The sequence below is a fragment of the Gouania willdenowi genome, chromosome 21 (genome assembly GCF_900634775.1).
Source record: "Gouania willdenowi chromosome 21, fGouWil2.1, whole genome shotgun sequence".
NCBI classification, from domain to species: Eukaryota; Metazoa; Chordata; class Actinopteri; order Blenniiformes; family Gobiesocidae; genus Gouania; species Gouania willdenowi.
Genome location: NC_041064.1, coordinates 21,328,183 through 21,348,726, shown reverse-complemented (window position 1 = coordinate 21,348,726; position 20,544 = coordinate 21,328,183). Strand labels below are relative to the sequence as shown.

Sequence of the window (20,544 nt, the reverse complement as noted above, 5' to 3'; positions counted from 1 at the left end):
ATTATTTTTGTTGTTGACAATTCTTTATCTCTGGCTACATTGCTCACATGTTTAAAGTTTCCCAAAGACACTGGTTTAAGGAGACAATGGGAACGGGCAGTGAAACGGGAAGATTTTGTGGCAACTGAGAGGTCCATGCTTTGCAGTGAGCATTTCAACACAGATGACCTTGACAGGACAGGGCAAACTGTTCAGCTGAGACAGGGAGTCAAATACTAAATACTCTTGTAGATAGTTTGATTGTTTATGTTTTTGTTCCTTGAATGTTTCAGTTCTTTGGCTACAATAATAATAAAGATGATGATGATAGGGACATAATATTATTAGTGACAGTAATAATAATAATAATACTAATAGTAATGGTTATAATAACAATAATAATAATAATAATAATAATAATAATAATAATAATAAAAATAGCAATAACAATAATAATGATACAATGAGGACACCAGTAACTATTATTTAAAATATTAATAAAAATAACAATACAATAATATGAGAATATAATGATAATTATAAGAAAAGCAATAACAACAATAATACAGTAGTAGTACATCTATACAATAATAATAATTGTCAAATGCAATGTTATCAATAAAAACTCGACCACATTTGAACGTTTTCTGGGTTCCTTTTGTTTTATTTAAGTTAATGTACTGTAGGAGAAATTGCCACCGTTCCAAAATTGTCACCCTGTCAGGTTCTGTTTAGTTTTCTTTGTATTTAGCCCTTGTGGTTCTTTAAGTTATTCTGAGTCTTAGTTTATTCTGATTTTCGAGTGTCCTGCAGGTTTTGTTCCCTGCTCCCAGTTTTCCACACCCTGTTAATGCACCGCTCTAGTGGGCTGCAGCAGGCGATGCAGTGTCTACGTATATCAGAGGTCCTTAATCCTGGTCCTCAAGGGCCACTATCCAGCATGTTTTAGATGTTTCCCTCTTCCAACTCATCTGATTGAAATGACCAGGATCATTATCAGGCTTCTGCAGAGCTTGATGATGAGTTATTCAATTGAATCAGGTGGGTTGGAAGAGGGAAACATCTAAAACATGCTGAATAGTGGCCATTGAGGACCAGGATTGGGGACCATTGACGTATATAATGTTTATGCATATATGTACATACTTGTATATAATGTACAATACTTAAAATCTTTAAATACACTTGACTTCAAACTGCTGAAACATGGATTAATGTAACCTTCAACGACTCATGTCATCAAGGTGTGGAATTATCTGTTTAGTATTAAAGTAAATCTGACTAATCAGAGTGCTGTCCATTTATTGTCAAACGCATTATTATTGTATAATATTACAAGTTTATGCATGAATAGAGTCAGCAATTTTCTGTCAGTGATCCTTCTTTTCTGGCTTTAGCTGTGACAACAGATTATGGAGTTTAATTCTTCATATTCTTTAAGAATATTTGTCTGTTTGTTGATGGTGAAGTAGGCTGCTCTGCATGGTTTCTCCTTTATCATCTCACTGATCCAGGTTGGAAACCCCAGGCTAAAGTTAACGTCTTTGTATAGCCGCTCTGGGAGTGTAAATGTTTGGTTTGGTCAAACCCGTGAACAAACAACAGCCTGGATCTGTAGATCCAGCTTCGTAGTGTAGGGCTGAGATGTTTCATTTCAAAGTGGTTGTAAAGTGTGTAGCTTGTTTATTTCATAAAGAGTACATTTGGCAAATTATGGACAGCATCTTACATAGAATTAAGTGCAAAAAGAAAATGTATTGCTGAAATTCTACCAGAGAATTTAGGTTGTGGATGAGCTCATGTGCATTCAAGAAAGAACATTAATGAATATCAACAATGTGTACACGCTGGTGTTCAAGGTTTTCCATTTAATAGAAACTCAAAAATTACATTTCCATTACAATTACACACAAAAAGCCATGACTGTAAAAAAAAAAAAAAAGAAAAGATGAGCAATTCTATCTGACTTTGGCATTAATAAACACAAAATATAAATATGTTTTAACAAAATGGTAAATATAAGCACATCTTATGTTGTACAATTTTAATGACAAATGCAATAGCAAATAACTGGAGCTTTCGTGTAAAGGTGACACTCTTCAACAAGAAAAAGGATTGAAATAAAACCTCATGTAAAAAAGACCCTAACCTCATATAGACAATAACTGTTTCAATACATCCCAACAATCAGTGCATCTAGAGTTGATTATTGCCACCAAACATACTGCAATACAAAGGTTTTAAATGCATTAAATGACTTTGGCTTGGCAGAACAACCTTTTCAAGTGTTTGGATATTTCCTTCATCTTCAACCCGTACACTATTGGGTTAAAGAGGGGATGATACAAAATGGCTTGAAAAGTCATCAACAACCGTACAAGCTTTGAAAGGTCAGTCCCGAGTCGAACTATAACGACATCATATGTGCACAGAAGAGAGAAACTGACCAACACTAGCAGGTGGGGTAAACATGTGTGTGCAGCTTTTTTCCTGACTTCTCTGCAGCTTCGATAAGATATTATGAGTATCCTGGTGTATGTGAAAAGTATGAAGAACACAGGGAAAAGAGCAATCATCACCATTCCAAAAATAACCAAAATAATCCGTGCATCAGAACTCTCGCAGTGTAGATTATAATGAGAATTGTTACAAAAAATGGCATTCAAAACCCATTTACAGATTTTCATTTAGAACTCAGTGTTGTTGTTACTCCAACCAGGCAAGCAGGCACAATCCAAGCCAAGCAGAGTAAAACACACACAGTGGATTTCCTCATGATTGTTGGGTAATGTAGAGGTCTACATATAGAAACGTACCTGTCGTAGGCCATAGCTGACAGCAACAGGTACTCTGAACCAGCTAAAGAATAGAATAGAAAATACTGAAAGAGGCAAGCTGAGTACGATATGAGCTGCTTTTCAGACAAAATATCACTCAGCAACTTTGGGTAAATATTGGTGCTGAAAAAAGCAGCGTTCAGTAGCAGAGCAGCAATAAAGACATACATGGGCTCATGAAGGCTTTTGTGTCTACAAATAAGAAAGACAATAATAAGATTGCAGCAGAGGATTAAAATGTACACAGTCAGTAAAGGGAAAAAATAAACATATCTGTATTTTTGCACTGCCAGGAGTCCATCAAGAGTAATGTATGTTGTATTTAGTTCAGGATTCATTGCTGTGTGAAAAAGGAGTGAAATCCAACAGATCAGAAAAATGCATGACTTACAAAGTTGAAAGATGCATGACACGCAAAAAATAATACCATAAAAGCATTCTTGGTGATAAACAGCTGACCTCAAATTGCACTTGGTGCAGATCCATGTCCGAATGATACAAAACAATAATGTAGGACGCCTTCGACCCTCATCAGATGATGTAAGGCTGTTCGGAGTTTGTGCAAACTTGTTTTTATCAGGTCGCTTCATTCTCTATGGAACTCATTAAACTCTCATTACACATTTCAAAAAAAAAATGACAAATCTGTTTCGACCTCTAAGTTAACCCCTTCTCCTCTTTGATTGTCATGATGTATTTTATTGCCCACATAATACACACTAATACACACTCAGAGAAATTTATCAAACAGAACAATGATGCAAGTAGAACATTTCTGGCTCTTTGATGGATTTTTTTTTGTCAAAGGAAGCTGTTCTGTCTCAGAGCTAACATACCAAGAAATTAACAAAGTGGAACCTGTTGATGAATTTAAAAAGTTAGGTTTAAGTTTGACTGACAGTTGGCTCACCTCAGGTCAAATTCAAGTATTTATTTTCTTCCAGGTGTATTCCTCTGTCTTTTAGTTTAGCTTTAGCTTTTTAATAAGGTCAGAGTTAGCTTAGCTTAGCTTCTCTACCATCTCAGGACCTACATTTCAATAAATGTAGCTTTTCATTTTGGTAAACTAAATGGAAGCATTTCAGAATCAGAATCAGAATCAGAAATGTTTTATTTGCCATGTACAGTTTTAAGGACAGTACAAGGAATTTGACTTGGTGGTTGGTGCACAAAACAAGCAACAAAAAGAAATAAAAGAAATAAAAACAAAACAACAAAGAACAACCCAGCAACAATAATAATAATAATAATGATAAATATAAAGGATGAGGGATAAATAAAGAATAGATAGAGAATAAAGGATAAATAGGATAAATATAAATATATATATACAGTGCAGCAGATATCAAGCTGGTGGAGGTGGTGATCGGGTGGGGGGGGGGGTTCAGTGGGTGACTTGGGGTGTGTTCATGTGGATGGTGGCAGAGGGAAAGAAGCTGTTTTTGTGTCTGGAGGTTCTGGTCCTGATGGACCGAAACCTCCTACCAGAAGGGAGAGATTGAAACAGTTTATGACCGGGGTGGGAGGGGTCGGCCACAATCTTTCCTGCACGCCTCAAAATCCTGGAGGCGTACAGGTCCTGGAGGGAGGGCAGATTGCAGCCGATGACCTTCTCTGCAGAGTGGATGATACGCTGCAGTCTGGCCTTGTCCTTGGCCGTAGCTGCAGCGTACCAAATGGTGATGGAGGAGCAGAGGATGGACTGGATGATGGAGCTGTAGAAGTTCACCAGCATCTTTGTTGGCAGACTGAACTTCTTCAGCTGCCGCAGAAAGTACATCCTCTGCTGAGCTTTTTTGATAAGGGAGCTGATGTTCAGCTCCCACTTGAGGTCCTGAGTGATGATGGTCCCCAGGAAGCAGAAGTACTCTACAGAGCTCACTGTAGAGTCTCCCAGGGTGAGGGGGGTGAGGGGGGTGAGGGGGGCTGGGTTCTTCCTGAAGTCTGCTATCATCTCCACTGTCTTTAAAGCATTGAGCTCCAGGTTGTTCTGGCTGCACCAGGACACCAGCCGGTCTGTCCCCCACCTGTCGTCAGACTCGTCTCCATCAGCGATGAGACCGATGATGGTCGTGTGATCTGCAAACTTCAGGAGTTTGACTGACTGGTGAGAGGAGGTGCAGCTGTTGGTGTACAGGGAGAAGAGCAGAGGACAAAGAACACAGCCCTGAGGAGATCCAGTGCTGATGGTCCGGGGAGCAGAGGTGGTTTTTCCCAGCTTCACGTGCTGCTTCCTGTCAGACAGGAAGTCTGTGATCCACCTGCAGGTGGAGTCTGGCACGTTCAGCTGGGAAAGCTTGTCCTGAAGGAGAGCTGGGATTATTGAATTAAAAGCAGAGCTGAAGTCCACAAACAGGATCCTGGCGTAGGAGCCTGGGGAGTCCAGGTGCTGGAGGATGAAGTGGAGAGCCAGGTTTACAGCATCGTCTACGGACCTGTTGGATCTATAGGCAACTGCAGGGGGTCCAGGTGGGGGTCGGTGATGTCCTTGATGTGGGAGAGCATGAGGCGTTCAAAGGACTTCATGACCACAGATGTCAGAGCGATGGGTCTGTAGTCATTAAGTCCTGTGATCCTCAGCTTTTTAGGGACAGGAACGATGGTGGAGGCCTTAAAACAGGCTGGTACGGTGCATGTCTCCAGTGAGGTGTTAAAAATGTCTGTGAACACTGGAGACAGCTGATCAGCACAGTGCTTTAAGGTAGAGGGAGAGACAGAGTCCGGTCCACAAGCCTTACGGGGGTTTTGTCTCCTGAAAAGTCTATTCACATCTCTCTCTTTGATGGAGAAAGGTGTCTCTGTAGGAGGGGGGGAGGAGGGGGGGAAGATAGGGGAGAGAGCCTCTGTAGGCAGCTGGGGTGAAACTGTAGCTTTGATGTGGGGGGTGAAGGTGTTGGAGTGAGGCTGGTCAGAGGTGTGAGGGGGGTTGGAGTCAGGTCTGTCCCATTGTCTGTCAAATCTACAATAGAAGTTATTCAGACTGTTGGCCAGGCAGAGGTCGTTAGCAGCAGCAGGGGCTCTGGGCTTGTAGTTTGTAATATGCCTGAGCCCTCTCCAGACAGAAGCCGAGTCATTTGCAGAGAACTGGTGTTGTAACTTCTCTGAGTACAAACGTTTGGCTTTTCTCACCTCCTTTTCAAACGTGTACTTCGACTCTCTGTACCTGACTCTGTCTCCACTCCTGAAAGCGACCTCTTTGTCTGCCCTCAGCCCTCTGAGCTTAGCTGTGAACCAGGGTTTGTCATTGTTATAACTCACCCTGGTCTTTGATGGAATGCAGCTGTCCTCACAGAAGCTGATGTAGCATAACATTTCTAGAATGTTATGCTAGCCATATCACCATATTTTAATCAAAGTGTCTATAGTTCCAGACCTGGACCTCAGACAATTCTGACTATTGTTCTGGCACTTCCTGTGCGCATGCGCAGTTCCGTCACTGCCTTTTTTTTTTGTTTTTTTTTTATTTTTTTATTTTAACGTAATTAACATGGCAAATTCCACCTTTAAAAAAAGAAACATTTTAGGGTATTTGCTGGGTTAGGTTTGGGACATGGGTCCGGCAGCAACAGAACTACCGACATTCGGCCTACTGCGCACGCGGACGCATGCGTACAGGAAGTGCTGGAACAAGAGTCAGGATTGTCTGAGGTTCAGATCCGGACCAATAGCAACAGCCTATTTTAATTTCCAAAGCAGATGATATTTGGCCTGAACTCGGCATACTCAAAAAGTACTCAAGGTTATTGTTGACTTAATTTACCTGATTGTAATAGAACATATATTTTAGAGGGTAAGTTTAAAGGTAGGGTAGGCGATTTTCAAAAGCTAGCATGATTTTGAATGTAGCCTCCCTGATGGCTCCGCCTTTACCCCCCTTGCCCCTCCTCTCTATGCTCCGTCTCATTCACATGATACGCGCACAGCTGCTGCAGAAGAGGAGCTCAGCTCATCGCTGGTATTGTGTAGAAACGTTGTTGTCTCATGTCTCATTCAGCAGTAAGTAAACAATAAACTTGACCATTATATATGTTAAAAAACCTGACCAAAAACTCTGTTTTAACTCTGTCAGCGGTGACGTGCTTTCAGCGTGAGCTTGTGCATGCGAGGGGTCGAGAATGAGCAGGGAGACGTGATTGGTTAAAAAAAAAAATGGTTCGTTTTTTTCCATTGGTCAAAGTTATTACTGATTTACATCTGCTACAATTGACAGATTTTCTTAGTCCCTTTTCAGAGCACATAAGATCTTAATTTCTGTAAGGACATGAAGACAATTTCAACCAAAAACCTAAAAAGTGTATCTGGAGGAAATCGCCTACCCTACCTTTAACATAAGTAGTTTTCCTGTGTTAGGTCTGAAAGTTCTTCTTCTTCATCTTCTTTTTTTTTTTTTAACAAAATATATTCTCTTCATAACTAAGACAAATTCCTGAAACCAAAGTCAACCCTCTTTGTTAAGCATAAAATATTCTATCCTTGAAAAGGCTAAAAAAATACCTTCACATCACTCCCTCATTGAAACAATATTAGAAATCTCATCTCTCGAATTTCAAACTCAAAGCTTACTGAAAAGATCAAACATGAATGACTCGTTAATACCCCACTAGGGGTGCTAGACCGGTAATGTTCACGCAAGCGCCCCTAGTGGCCACAGCACTGTCGCAAAAATCAACAGTCTCTGAAGTCCCGAGCCCAGACCCGCTTTGCACCCCAGCCCTTAGAGCCAATTTTTATCCCAAAGTTACGGATCAACGCTTGCGGGTGGGATATGATCAGGCTGGGATGTGGATGCAAAAGGCAGCAGCGGCAAGGCAGCAGGTCCGGGAGCCACCCACCAAGGATGCACAACTGTATCTGGGATTGATACACGTTCGAGGAGGAAAACATCGACCTTCCAGCACCTCCATCGGGCCCATTTCGAACTCTATCCGAAAACCAAGCACATACTCAGACAAGGGGAATAAAACAAGTCTGCTGATACCACATTTTTAAAAAAATGAAGACTTTTTTTTCAGCCCAAAAATAGTGCCTTTGGGCTTTAGCAGGAGCAATTTGGACTTTACTCAAAGACCAAGCACATATTCGGACTCGATACCAATCCGAGCACTTTTAAAATCCATCCATCCATCCATTTTCATACCCGCTTATTCCCGTTTAACAGGGTCGCGGGGGTCTGCCGGTGCCAATCTCCGACTCTCATAGGGCGCTGGGCGGGGGTACACCCTGGACAGGGCGCCAGTCCATCACAGGGCAACACAGACACAGACAACCATTCACTCTCTCTCACTCCTATGGGCAATTTAGAGACTCCAATCAACCTTACGGTCATGTTTTTGGATTGTGGGAGGAAGCCGGAGAACCCGGAGAAAACCCACGCAGCACGGGGAGAACATGCAAACTCCACACAGAAAGGACCCAAGTCCACCCCAGGGCTTGAACCCAGGACCTTCTTGCTGTGAGGCGGACGTGCTAACCACTAAGCCACCGTGCGCACTTTTAAAATCATATTTTACATATAAATATTGCATGGTTAAATCACATATATGTATCGCACAATTACACGTGAATTAGCGAGATCTTATGAATCCTTGCTGCAACAGATGCTCAGCAAAACCGGAGGCGGTGGGGATTGATGGACTGCAGATTGCGCTGAAGTTACGCAGCAGAGCAGTTTCGGTGCAGATACTGATCTGGAATACAAGTCATTTTAAAACACCACAGGTAAAGTTTGACACTTTGACCCCATTTCTTCATTAAAACTCTGCATGCAGCTCATAGACTTGGTAGCAAATCCAGGATGGGGGTCATAAGATGTCTTATGTCATATTTAGGACATCTGTTCTTATCCTTGGTTTCCACCTGCACATGAAAAAAAGATGGATCTCTTCCCAACCGGAGTGTGTCAATGTCGTTCTCCTGAGGTTGTGTCACATGCAAATCCTCCTCATCCCATATTTGCAGAAAAACTTGGTTGACTGCACCAGGTACCTGGTTTCACACAAGTACTTGCTCCTGATGGTGGGCTCGTGAGGCCATGAAATCTTCATATTTCTTACGCCATATGGACGGCTTTGGTTGGGTTGCTTTCAGGAAAAAGATTTCAGTTCCTCCTGTTCTCTGCCTGCGGGAGTCTAAAACCTTTATCCTTTTTGCCAGTAACTTTTGGCAGATTTCTCTATGCTTCTCTCGGTCTTTGGTGAAGAATTGTCTTAAACAAATCTTACATTGAACCAGATCCAAAGGGAGGGGGGCAGTGCCGTTGTTGCAGATCTTAATGTGTCTGTCTGCAACATAGGGGTGAGGTGGGGGTAGAGGCAGCGATGTTCCATCCTTCATGGCTGTAGTGAGAATCTTTGCTGCTCGAACTGAAGAAATTAAATCTTTGTGGTTCTTGAGCCAATTGGATGGCTTTTTGGGAGGTTCGGCTTTTGGTTGGGTTGGTTCCAGGACAGAGAATTCAGTTCCTCTTGTTCTCTGACTGCGGGAGTCGAAAACGTATTTCTTTTTAGCCTTTGACATTTGGCAGAAATTGGTATGTTTCTTCCAGATGTCGGGGAGGAATGTTCTTTTACAGGTGATACATTGAACCAGATCCACAGAGGGGGGGGCAGCGCCATCTTCAAATTCTTCCATCATTGGGTGTTGATTGCTTGATGCTTTTAAATGTATCTTGTCTCTGACTCTCTCTGCTGAGTTCTGAATAGAATGAAAGTACTGTTTCTGTGGATAACAGGAGCTAAAACATCAAAGGATGTCATCATCACATAGCTTCGTAAGCTATGTGATGATGTCACCCAAGAGGCTCTGCCCTAAGTAGCTAGGGAAGGTCTTGTGTCGGGGTGTAGCCTCTGTGGTGGGGGGGAGTTGTTGTGGGGTGGCAGTGCCCGGTTTGATGTGCTTGTGTGCACTTGCTTGTTCGTTTGCGGTTAGTGGGGCCCTGCCCAACTGCCAATATCCATGAATGTTGTGTTATTGCAATTGTTCCAGGCCCTTCTGTGGGTATATAGTCCTGTTGGTTCAGGAAAGAAGACAAGATGACCCGTCAGTTTTATCATTCCGCAGGCCGCATAAAGTCTTTATCCGGTTTATCCAGTTTATCCGGACCAGAACCTCCTACCAAAAGAATTTTTTTTCCCCCTCTGCTATTGGACTTATGAACACTATGTAAACTTTCCACCTGAGATCATTACAACTAACCTCAGGCCAGACCTGGTCTTGTGGTCAACCTCTCAGAAGACGCTTTTCATTGTGGAACTAACGGTACCACCATACAGCTTCTTCACCATTTGATCGGGAAGCCTTCCAACTGTCTTCAGGATTCAAGGGTCGTAATTTCCAGTGTCCTCTTATTGAATCTGTGTGTGTGTTTAAACATTTACTAAATCTATGTCCCCTAAAAATGATCCTAAGTTAGCAAGACCATATATATATTCCTTTAGAAAATACTGTACTATTTTCCTTTTATTTTTCATTGTCAAAAGAATCCCTTGATAAACTATTCAGAACAATGCAATTTAACTAAAAATAAATCTTGAATGAAATAAATAAAGGAATAATACAATAGAAGAAGAAGCCAACTGAAATCGTTTTTTGTGCCTTAACAATTGGACTTAAAAAAAAAACCAGCCTGCATTGTATTTACGTCAGATATTTGTTTGGACCAGCAGAGGGCGCTGGTCACTCAGTGGTCGGTTGGCATGCAGCTAATCTGTGCAGTGAAGAAGAGATGCTATGAGCTAGCAGACAGAGCTAATAGAAAAACGTGACTTTTACAGATATTCAAGTAATATTACAGATTTTCTTTTGGTGCCAAAGGGGTAAGTTATCATTTATGAACATATTTAAGAGTAGAAGGCGGCTAGAAAGGAAGTAGTAGCAGATTCCGCCCGCATTTGGACAAGAGAAGGATAAATATATATAGCCCTTTGCTGTTTAAAAAAAAGTACTGCGATTCAATTTTCAGAAAATTGATATCAACCATGATACCTATGAATCGATTTTTAACTGCCTGACGATTACTCGTTACATCCCTATTACAAACACCTTTTGGCAAATATAACCAAAGGAAACAAAAAGAACATTGTCAGTAAGGAATAATGACACACAGCAGCTTAAGGACACAGCAGGTTATTTTAATTAACTTTACTTTGCAACATTCAAGACAAAAGACAAATCTTTCATATTACAATAAACTGTGTGTGTCTGTGTGTGTGTGTGTGTGTGTAGGCCTCATGTGCAGTGTGTGCACCCCACACATCCAACTATTCACCTCAGTTAGGTATGGGGTGCCGGATGTGAATACTCAATCACTTTTTCATAGCCATAATAACATTTAGCTGACTTTCCTCACATTTAGCAATTTTTTTCTTTTATTTGAGACAGAAATTCATGAAAAACAGCATGTTCTATATCATTGTTAAAAAAGTGTACCGATGGAAAACTAATCTAAATGTAAATATTAAATCTGAATGTAAATATTAAATCCTAATGTTAAATCTGAATCTAAAACCCACACTTCACGAGCAATTGAACATTTAGATTGAACATTTAGATTCATTTTTCATGTTTACACATTTTTACCAATGATATAGAACTTGCAGTTTTACATGAATTTGTCTCAAATGAAAGCAAAATTGAAAAATTTGAGGAAAGTGAGCTAAATGTGTGTGTGTGTGTGTGTCTATCCTGTGGTCCTATACATAGTAATGACTATGACACGTAGTGTATATAGTAAATTATCAGTGAACTTGATTTATTTGTACATTTTTTTTTTTTTTTTACATTTGATGAACACTAACAAAAAAAGATAGGAGTGTTTGTTCAATAGAAATTTAACTATTTCACCTTTGTTATGTACAACCAAACAACTTCTTAAGGTGTTTAAATATTTCTTTCATTTTGAAACCATAAATAATTGGATTAAAGAGAGGATTATATAAAACAACCTGTAAAGTCATGATTAAGTGCACAATTTTGGGAAAGTTGTCGTCGAATCGAGCGAAAACGACATCATATGTACCTAAAGCAGTAAAACACAATAAAACCAGCAGATGAGGTAAACACGTCTCTGCAGCTTTTTGTCTCACATCGTTACTGCTTTTGTAGACAATGAAAAGTATTCTAGCATATGTGAATAAAACAAAAAACACAGGGCAAATACCCAATATAAACATGCAAGACACCAAACCAAATACTGATATCACTTTTGAGTTCACACAGTGTAGCTTAAAGATAGAGTTGGTACAGAAAAATCCTTTTATAACAAAATGACAGACTTTCTGCTTGGCACTCAACACAGTGGACACTGACAGTTGAGAAGCAGGCATAAACCAGGCAAAAACTAGTACAACAACCACAGTCCTGTTAGTCATGATGTTTGGATATACCAGAGGCTTACATATGGACACATACCTGTCAAAGGCCATGGCTGCCAATAGTAATAAGTCTACAATACCTAAACAGTAATATAGGAAGTACTGAAGAAGGCAGACTGAATAGGATACGGTTTGTTTCTCAGATAGAAAATCAATCAGAAGTTTTGGGTAAATGTTTATACTGACTAAAAGTGAGTTTATTGATAAAGCTGCAATGAAAATGTACATAGGCTCATGAAGGTTTTGATGTTCCCAGATAATATACACGATAATAGCATTACTGCAAATTGATAAAATGCACAGTGTCAACAGGAGGGTAAAATAAAGATATCTATAGTTTTCCATGCCTTCAAAGCCCCCAAGTGTTATATATGTCTCATTGAATTCCTCACCCATCTCACAATTGTGACCAATCACAGATTTGTCTCTTGACCTGTAACAAGAACAAATGATTAGGTTTAAAGTGCAACACCTGACATACCAGTCCTCCAAATTACCTCAGGTTCTCATCATCTATGTCGGTCAGACAGAGGGATTAAGTTGGAGCAAAGTTGTTATATAGCATTTCCTTTCTCTCCAAGGATCTCATTAACCTCAGTAACAATTTACAAGGTTAAAGAAAGGCAGAGCTTCATTTGGACCAAATCTTGCAGCAGCAAGTCTCTCTCTCTTGAGAGCATGTCTCTCGCCTTCCACAGAAGCATCTCAATGACAGCGTGTGACGTGTCAGCCGGCACGTGTGGCACGCCCACACCAGCGGGCCCAATGAATCCAACTGCCCCACAGCACGTGCCGCGACCCCCACCGACTACTTTTTCACTCAAACTGTAAAGCAGGGGTGTCGAACTCCAGTCCTCGAGGGCCGGATTCCTCAGATTTTTAGATGTGTCCCTGCTCCAACACATGTGAATCAAATGAATGGCTTGTTATCATGCTTCTGCAGAGCTTGATCACAACACATTGGTGTCCACAAGGAGTGTTTGAGTAGGGACACATCTAAAAGTCTCAGGAATCCGGCCCTCGAAGACTGGAGTTTGACACATGTGCTGTAAAGCTACAAAAGGTAGAGAGCAACATCTACCCTTGAATTTAATGTCCAAATGAACCAAAATAAGTCTATAGTAATAAAAAGACATGAAGAACGTATTTGAGCTATCTAATAAAGCTAATAATAGGCCTAATTAATGATGGGATTATTTTTGTTGTTGACAATTCTTTATCTCTGGCTACATTGCTCACATGTTTAAAGTTTCCCAAAGACACTGGTTTAAGGAGACAATTATGAACGGGCAGTGAAACGGGAAGATTTTGTGGCAACTGAGAGGTCCATGCTTTGCAGTGAGCATTTCAACACAGATGACCTTGACAGGACAGGGCAAACTGTTCAGCTGAGACAGGGAGTCAAATACTAAATACTCTTGTAGATAGTTTATGTTCTTGTTCCTTGAATGTTTCAGTTCTTTAGCTACAATAATAATAAAGATTATGATGATAGGGACATAATATTATTAGTGACAGTAATAATACTAATAGTAATGGTTATAATAATAATAATAATAATAATAATAATAATAATAATAGCAATAACAATAATAATGATACAATGAGGATACCAGTAACTATAATTTAAAATATTAATAAAAATAACAATACAATAATATGAGAATATAATGATAATTATAAGAAAAGCAATAACAACAATAATACAGTAGTAGTACATCTATACAATAATAATAATTGTCAAATGCAATGTTATCAATAAAAACCTGACCACATTTGAACGGTTTCTGGGTTCCTTTTGTTTTATTTAAGTGTATCTATCTATCTATCTATCTATCTATCTATCTATCTATCTATCTATCTATCTATCTATCTATCTATCTATCTATCTATCTAGTGTAAGCACATCATTCCTCTATAGATGTAATGTACTGTAGGAGAAATTGCCACTGTTCCAAAATGGTCACCCTGTCAGGTTCTGTTTAGTTTTCTTTGTGTTTAGCCCTTGTGGTTCTTTAAGTTATTCCGAGTCTTAGTTTATTCTGATTTTCGAGTATCTCCTGTGTTTACTCTTGTCTTTGTGTTTCCAGGTATTCCTGCTCATGTCTCCACCTCCCGGTGATGTCAGTGTGTTTGGGTTCTGACTTCATGTTTTCCACCCAGGTGTGGCCCATTCCCAAACAAGCTTCCCTCACTATTTAGCTGAGTTCTTGGACACAGTGTGATTGCTAGATCATTGTCTTACATGTCTTATGTCAACCTCCTCGTGTCCTGCAGGTTTTGTTCCCTGCTCACAGTTTTCTACACCCTGTTAATGCACCGCTCTAGTGGGCTGCAGCAGGCGATGCAGCGTCTACGTATATCAGAGGTCCTTAATCCTGGTCCTCAAGGGCCACTATCCAGCATGTTTTAGATGTTTCCCTCTTCAAACACATCTGATTGAAATGACCAGGATCATTATCAAGCATCTGCAGAGCTTGATGATGAGTTATTCATTTGAATCAGGTGTGTTGGAAGAGGGAAACATCTAAAACATGCTGGATAGTGGCCATTGAGGACCAGGATTGGGGACCATTGATGTATATAATGTCTATACATATATGTACATACTTGTATATAATGTACAATGCTTAAAATCTTTAAATACACTTGACTTCAAACTGCTGAAATATGGATTAATGTAACCATCAACGACTCATGTCATCAAGGTGTGGAATTATCTGTTCAGTATTAAAGTAAATCTGACTAATCAGAGTGCTGTCCATTTATTGTCAAATGCATTATTATTGTATAATAGAGTCAGCAATTTTCTGTCAGTGATCCTTCTTTTTTGGCTTTAGCTGTGACAACAGATTATGGAGTTTAATTTGTCATATTCTTTAAGAATATTTGTCTGTTTGTTGATGGTGAAGTAGGCTGCTCTGCATGGTTTCTCCTTTATCATCTCACTGATCCAGGTTGGAAACCCCAGGCTAAAGTTAACGTCTTTGTATAGCCGCTCTGGGAGTGTAAATGTTTGGTTTGGTCAAACCCGTGAACAAACAACAGCCTGGATCTGTACATCCAGCTTCGTAGTGTAGGGCTGAGATGTTTCATTTCAAAGAGGTTGTAAAGTGTGTAGCTTGTTTATTTCATAAAGAGTACATTTGGCAAATTATGGACAGCATCTTACATAGAATTAAGTGCAAAAAGAAAATGTATTGCTGAAATTCTACCAGAGAATTTAGGTTGTGGATGAGCTCATGTGCAATCAAGAAAGAACATTAATGAATATCAACAATGTGTACACGCTGGTGTTCAAGGTTTTCCATTTAATAGAAACTCAAAAATTACATTTCCATTACAGTTACACACAAAAAGCCATGACTGTAAAAAAAAAAGAAAAAAGATGAGCAATTCTATCTGACTTTGGCATTAATAAACACAAAATATAAATATGTTTTAACAAAATGGTAAATATAAGCACATCTTAATGTTGTACAATTTTAATGACAAATGCAATAGCAAATAACTGGAGCTTTCGTGTAAAAGTGACACTCTTCAACAAGAAAAAGGATTGAAATAAAACCTCATGTAAAAAAGACCCTAACCTCATATAGACACAATAACTGTTTCAATACATCCCAACAATCAGTGCATCTAGAGTTGATTATTGCCACCAAACATACTGCAATACAAAGGTTTTAAATGCATTAAATGACTTTGGCTTGGCAGAACAACCTTTTCAAGTGTTTGGATATTTCCTTCATCTTCAACCCGTACACTATTGGGTTAAAGAGGGGATGATACAAAATGGCTTGAAAAGTCATCAACAACCGTACAAGCTTTGAAAGGTCAGTCCCGAGTCGAACTATAACGACATCATATGTGCACAGAAGAGAGAAACTGACCAACACTAGCAGGTGGGGTAAACATGTGTGCGCAGCTTTTTTCCTGACTTCTCTGCAGCTTCGATAAGATATTATGAGTATCCTGGTGTATGTGAAAAGTATGAAGAACACAGGGAAAAGAGCAATCATCACCATTGCAAAAATACCCAAAATAATCCGTGCATCAGAACTCTCGCAGTGTAGATTATAATGAGAATTGTTACAAAAAATGGCATTCAAAACCCATTTACAGATTTTCATTTTAGAACTCAGTGTTGTTATTACTCCAAGCAGGCAAGCAGGCACAATCCAAGCCAAGCAGAGTAAAACACACACAGTGGATTTCCTCATGATTGTTGGGTAATGTAGAGGTCTACATATAGAAACGTACCTGTCGTAGGCCATAGCTGACAGCAACAGGTACTCTGAACCAGCTAAAGAATAGAATAGAAAATACTGAAAGAGGCAAGCTGAGTACGATATGAGCTGCTTTTCAGACAAAATATCACTCAGCAACTTTGGGTAAATATTGGTGCTGAAAAAAGCAGCGTTCAGTAGCAGAGCAGCAATAAAGACATACATGGGCTCATGAAGGCTTTTGTGTCTACAAATAAGAAAGACAATAATAAGATTGCAGCAGAGGATTAAAATGTACACAGTCAGTAAAGGGAAAAAATAAACATATCTGTATTTTTGCACTGCCAGGAGTCCATCAAGAGTAATGTATGTTGTATTTAGTTCAGGATTCATTGCTGTGTGAAAAAGGAGTGAAATCCAAACAGATCAGAAAAATGCATGACTTACAAAGTTGAAAGATGCATGACACGTAAAAAATAATACCATAAAAGCATTCTTGGTGATAAACAGCTGACCTCAAATTGCACTTGGTGCAGATCCATGTCCGAATGATACAAAACAATGATGTAGGACGCCTTCGACCCTCATCAGATGATGTAAGGCTGTTCGGAGTTTGTGCAAACTTGTTTTTATCAGGTCGCTTCATTCTCTATGGAACTCATTAAACTCTCATTACACATTTCAAAATAAAGTGACAAATCTGTTTCGACCTCTAAGTTAACCCCTTCTCCTCTTTGATTGTCATGATGTATTTTATTGCCCACATAATACACACTAATACACACTCAGAGAAATTTATCAAACAGAACAATGATGCAAGTAGAACATTTCTGGCTCTTTGATGGATTTTTTTTGTCAAAGGAAGCTGTTCTGTCTCAGATCTAACATACCAAGAAATTAACAAAGTGGAACCTGTTGATGAATTTAAAAAGTTAGGCGAGCATTTCTAGAATGTTATGCTCGCCATATCACCATATTTTAATCAAAGTGTCTATAGTTCCATACCTGGACCTCAGACAATCCTGACTATTGTTCTGGCACTTCCTGTGCGCATGCGCAGTTCCGTCACTGCCTTTTTTTTCATTTTAACATACTTAACATGGCAAATTCCACCTTTAAAAATAAATATACGAGAAAAAAAGAAACATTTTAGGGTATTTGCTGGGTTAGGTTTGGGACACGGGTCCGGCAGCAACAGAACTACCTACATTCGGCTTACTGCTCACGCGGACGCATGCGTACAGGAAGTGCTGGAACAAGAGTCAGGATTGTCTGAGGTTCAGATCTGGACCAATAGCAACAGCCTATTTTAATTTCCAAAGCAGATGATATTTGGCCTGAACTCGGCATACTCAAAAAGTACTCAAGGTTATTGTTGCCTTAATTTACCTGATTGTAATAGAACATATATTTTAGAGGGTAAGTTTAAAGGTAGGGTAGGCGATTTTCAAAAGCTAGTATGATTTTGAATGTAGCCTCCCTGATGGCTCCGCCTTTACCCCCCTTGCCCCTCCTCTCTATGCTCCGTCTCATTCACATTCACGCGCACAGCTGCTGCAGAAGAGGAGCTCAGCTGATCGCTGGTATTGTGTAGAAACGTTGTTGTCTCATGTCTCATTCAGCCGTAAGTAAACAATAAACTTTACCATTATATATGTTAAAAAACCTGACTAAAAACTCTGTTTTATCTCTGTCAGCGGTGACGTGCTTTCAGCGTGAGCTTGTGCATGCGAGGGGTCGAGAACGAGCAGGGAGACGTGATTGGTTAAAAAAAAAAATGGTTCGTTTTTTTCCATTGGTCAAAGTTATTACAGATTTACATCTGCTACAATTGACAGATTTTCTTAGTCCCTTTTCAGAGCACATAAGATCTTAATTTCTGTCAGGACATGAAGACAATTTCAACCAAAAACCTAAAAAGTGTATCTGGAGGAAGTCGCCTACCCTACCTTTAACATAAGTAGTTTTCCTGTGTTAGGTCTGAAAGTTCTTCTTCTTCATCTTCTTTTTTTTTTTTTAACAAAATATATTCTCTTCATAACTAAGACAAATTCCTGAAACCAAAGTCAACCCTCTTTGTTATGCATAAAATATTCTATCCTTGAAAAGGCTAAAAAAATACCTGCACATCACTCCCTCATTGAAACAATATTAGAAATCTCATCTCTCGAATTTCAAACTCAAAGCTTACTGAAAAGATCAAACATGAATGACTCGTTAATATGAACCTGATTTAGATTTCAGAAATTGTATTTATACACATTAAGATCACAAGTTAAAAAAGACATGTTCTACGTCACAATGTGTACGTGAAATTTGACACGCAAAGACACTTTAGAGCAGGGCTGTCAAACTCATTTTAGTTTAGTGGGAAAAAGAACAATTTGAACATAATTTGTGCCCTAGTTTTTTTTATAAGTCCCTGCTGGATGTTCATTTCAAATGTTCTTGATTTTGTAACCAATTTTTGTGTAATTCAAAGGAATTTTTGTACGAAATTGCAAGATTTGTGGAAAAATTGAGCGTTCTGTCTGTTGTGGCAAAATTATTAGTTATGCTTAATAATATATTTACTCATATATTTTAATCCTTAAGCCTTGGGTTGTAACTTTCTATTGCCTTATTTTTCATGCCTTCAACTTTGCTTCCAGCCCTTGGTCAGGCCATCTCTTCTAAAGCACATGATGTCTTCCCAAAACAATCTCACAAGGTCGACACACGGGCACCCTCTGTGTGCGCACTCACATGCTTACACACACTCACATAGTCACACATACACACCCCATACACATCCATTCACACACACAAACACATAAACGCACACACCTCCACTCCCATGACAACCAGCAGATACCAGAACTGGTTGTTTTGACCCAAAGAAAAAACTGTCTCTTTTCACTCTCTCCTATCACCTCCACCCTGTACTCTTTATGTCCTGGGGGAGGAGGGAGGGGGACAGAGGGGGAATATACGTGTTGAGTTAGAACTGTGTTTCACTCTGTCATCGGATCGCCTGGCCGGGCGGTCACTAATTTTGTCCATCTTTGTACTCCTTTTTTACTTAGTTTTATAATAAACCTTTTTTATAAAATCATCAATGCCTCGACTGGACTCCATCACTCAACCAGAGCAATAAATCAAGTCTCCAAATGAGGGCAACCGCAAATTTGCCATAACAATTGGCGATCACGAACAGGATCCATCTTCTGCTCTGTGGGGCTTCCCCACCAGCACCGGAGAGTGGACGCACTTAAAACCCCAAGGCTGCCTCACGGTGGTCTGCCCCTCGGACAGAGACTGGATCACGAACCATCGGTTGAACCTCAAACACCAATTCGGACTATTAAGGTAAAGCTGCCTTTTTTTATATATATATAAATTTTTATTTACATATATATATTCGCTCTGTGTTGATAGAAAGGCAACCAGTCGAGCACTGTATTGATTTTCATCATTCTGGAGGGTATCTCCTCCTTCAGCTGTTCTGTGTTTTTGACGCAGTGAAAGAAACTGCCATGAGAAAGGGTCAAATGGTTGAAGTTCTTTGCTTTTTAATATTATAAGTTCCCTCTATTTTCTTCGGGCTCGGATATTTTTGTTTAGGCATCAAATACGGCTGGTCATTATTTACTTTGGTTTTGTTCAGGCACCTCCATGGACAGCCTGTGAGGTCCTGACCATAAGATAGACAGGCAACCAAAGTTTCCAAAACACCACGGTGCCATGTACTGAGTTCACCTCTGTACCGATATCAAAATAGATTAAAACCCCAACCCTAACCTAAAGTGTAGTGAAGACTACAGGGAGTAAAACACTAATAATGGGAATCAAAAAAGATGAAGAATCCAATAAACAAATAATATATGCATACGCATATACAATCTTGGTATGATGTGAACTCAGATCATGCTTTCGTGAGTTTAACTTCTTTTTTATCTTTGTTTTTATTTTTTTGTTTAAACGTGTGAATGGAATCAGATTTCTCCCTTTGGTTGTTTGGTTTTAATGCTTTCATTTTGGAGAGAGTCGGCGTGCGAGTGTGCCTTGGGTTTTTTTTTTTTTTTGGTTTTCTTTCTCTCAGCTGACGTGTGGCACACACACACACACACAGAGAGAGAGCCACACCCACAC

General features: G+C 39.6%; 3 protein-coding genes across 3 annotated transcripts; all 3 read right to left on the bottom strand.

Annotated features, from left to right (window-relative positions):
* Window positions 1–2,287: 2,287 nt before the first annotated feature.
* On the bottom strand, window positions 2,288–3,047 carry LOC114455154 (olfactory receptor 6N2-like). Its single transcript, XM_028436206.1, is given in 3 exon segments — window positions 2,288–2,299; window positions 2,388–2,663; window positions 2,666–3,047. Coding segments are annotated over 3 exon segments (609 nt in total). The 5' UTR covers window positions 2,987–3,047.
* An 8,615-nt stretch (window positions 3,048–11,662) lies between these two features.
* Window positions 11,663–12,583, bottom strand: LOC114455153 (olfactory receptor 11H2-like). Its single transcript, XM_028436205.1, has one exon. The coding sequence runs from the start codon at window positions 12,581–12,583 to the stop codon at window positions 11,663–11,665; it is 921 nt and encodes a 306-aa protein (XP_028292006.1).
* Window positions 12,584–15,879: 3,296 nt separating this feature from the next.
* Window positions 15,880–16,806, bottom strand: LOC114455374 (olfactory receptor 6N2-like). Its single transcript, XM_028436570.1, has one exon. It carries the CDS (start codon window positions 16,804–16,806, stop codon window positions 15,880–15,882), a length of 927 nt encoding a protein of 308 aa, XP_028292371.1.
* Between the last annotated feature and the right edge of the window lie 3,738 nt (window positions 16,807–20,544).

What these genes read in the sequence shown, in the direction of transcription:
- LOC114455153 (XM_028436205.1), bottom strand. Translation starts at nt 12,583, where the DNA reads ATGGGTGAGGAATTCAATGAGACATATATAACACTTGGGGGCTTTGAA.
- LOC114455374 (XM_028436570.1), bottom strand. Translation starts at nt 16,806, where the DNA reads ATGAATCCTGAACTAAATACAACATACATTACTCTTGATGGACTCCTG.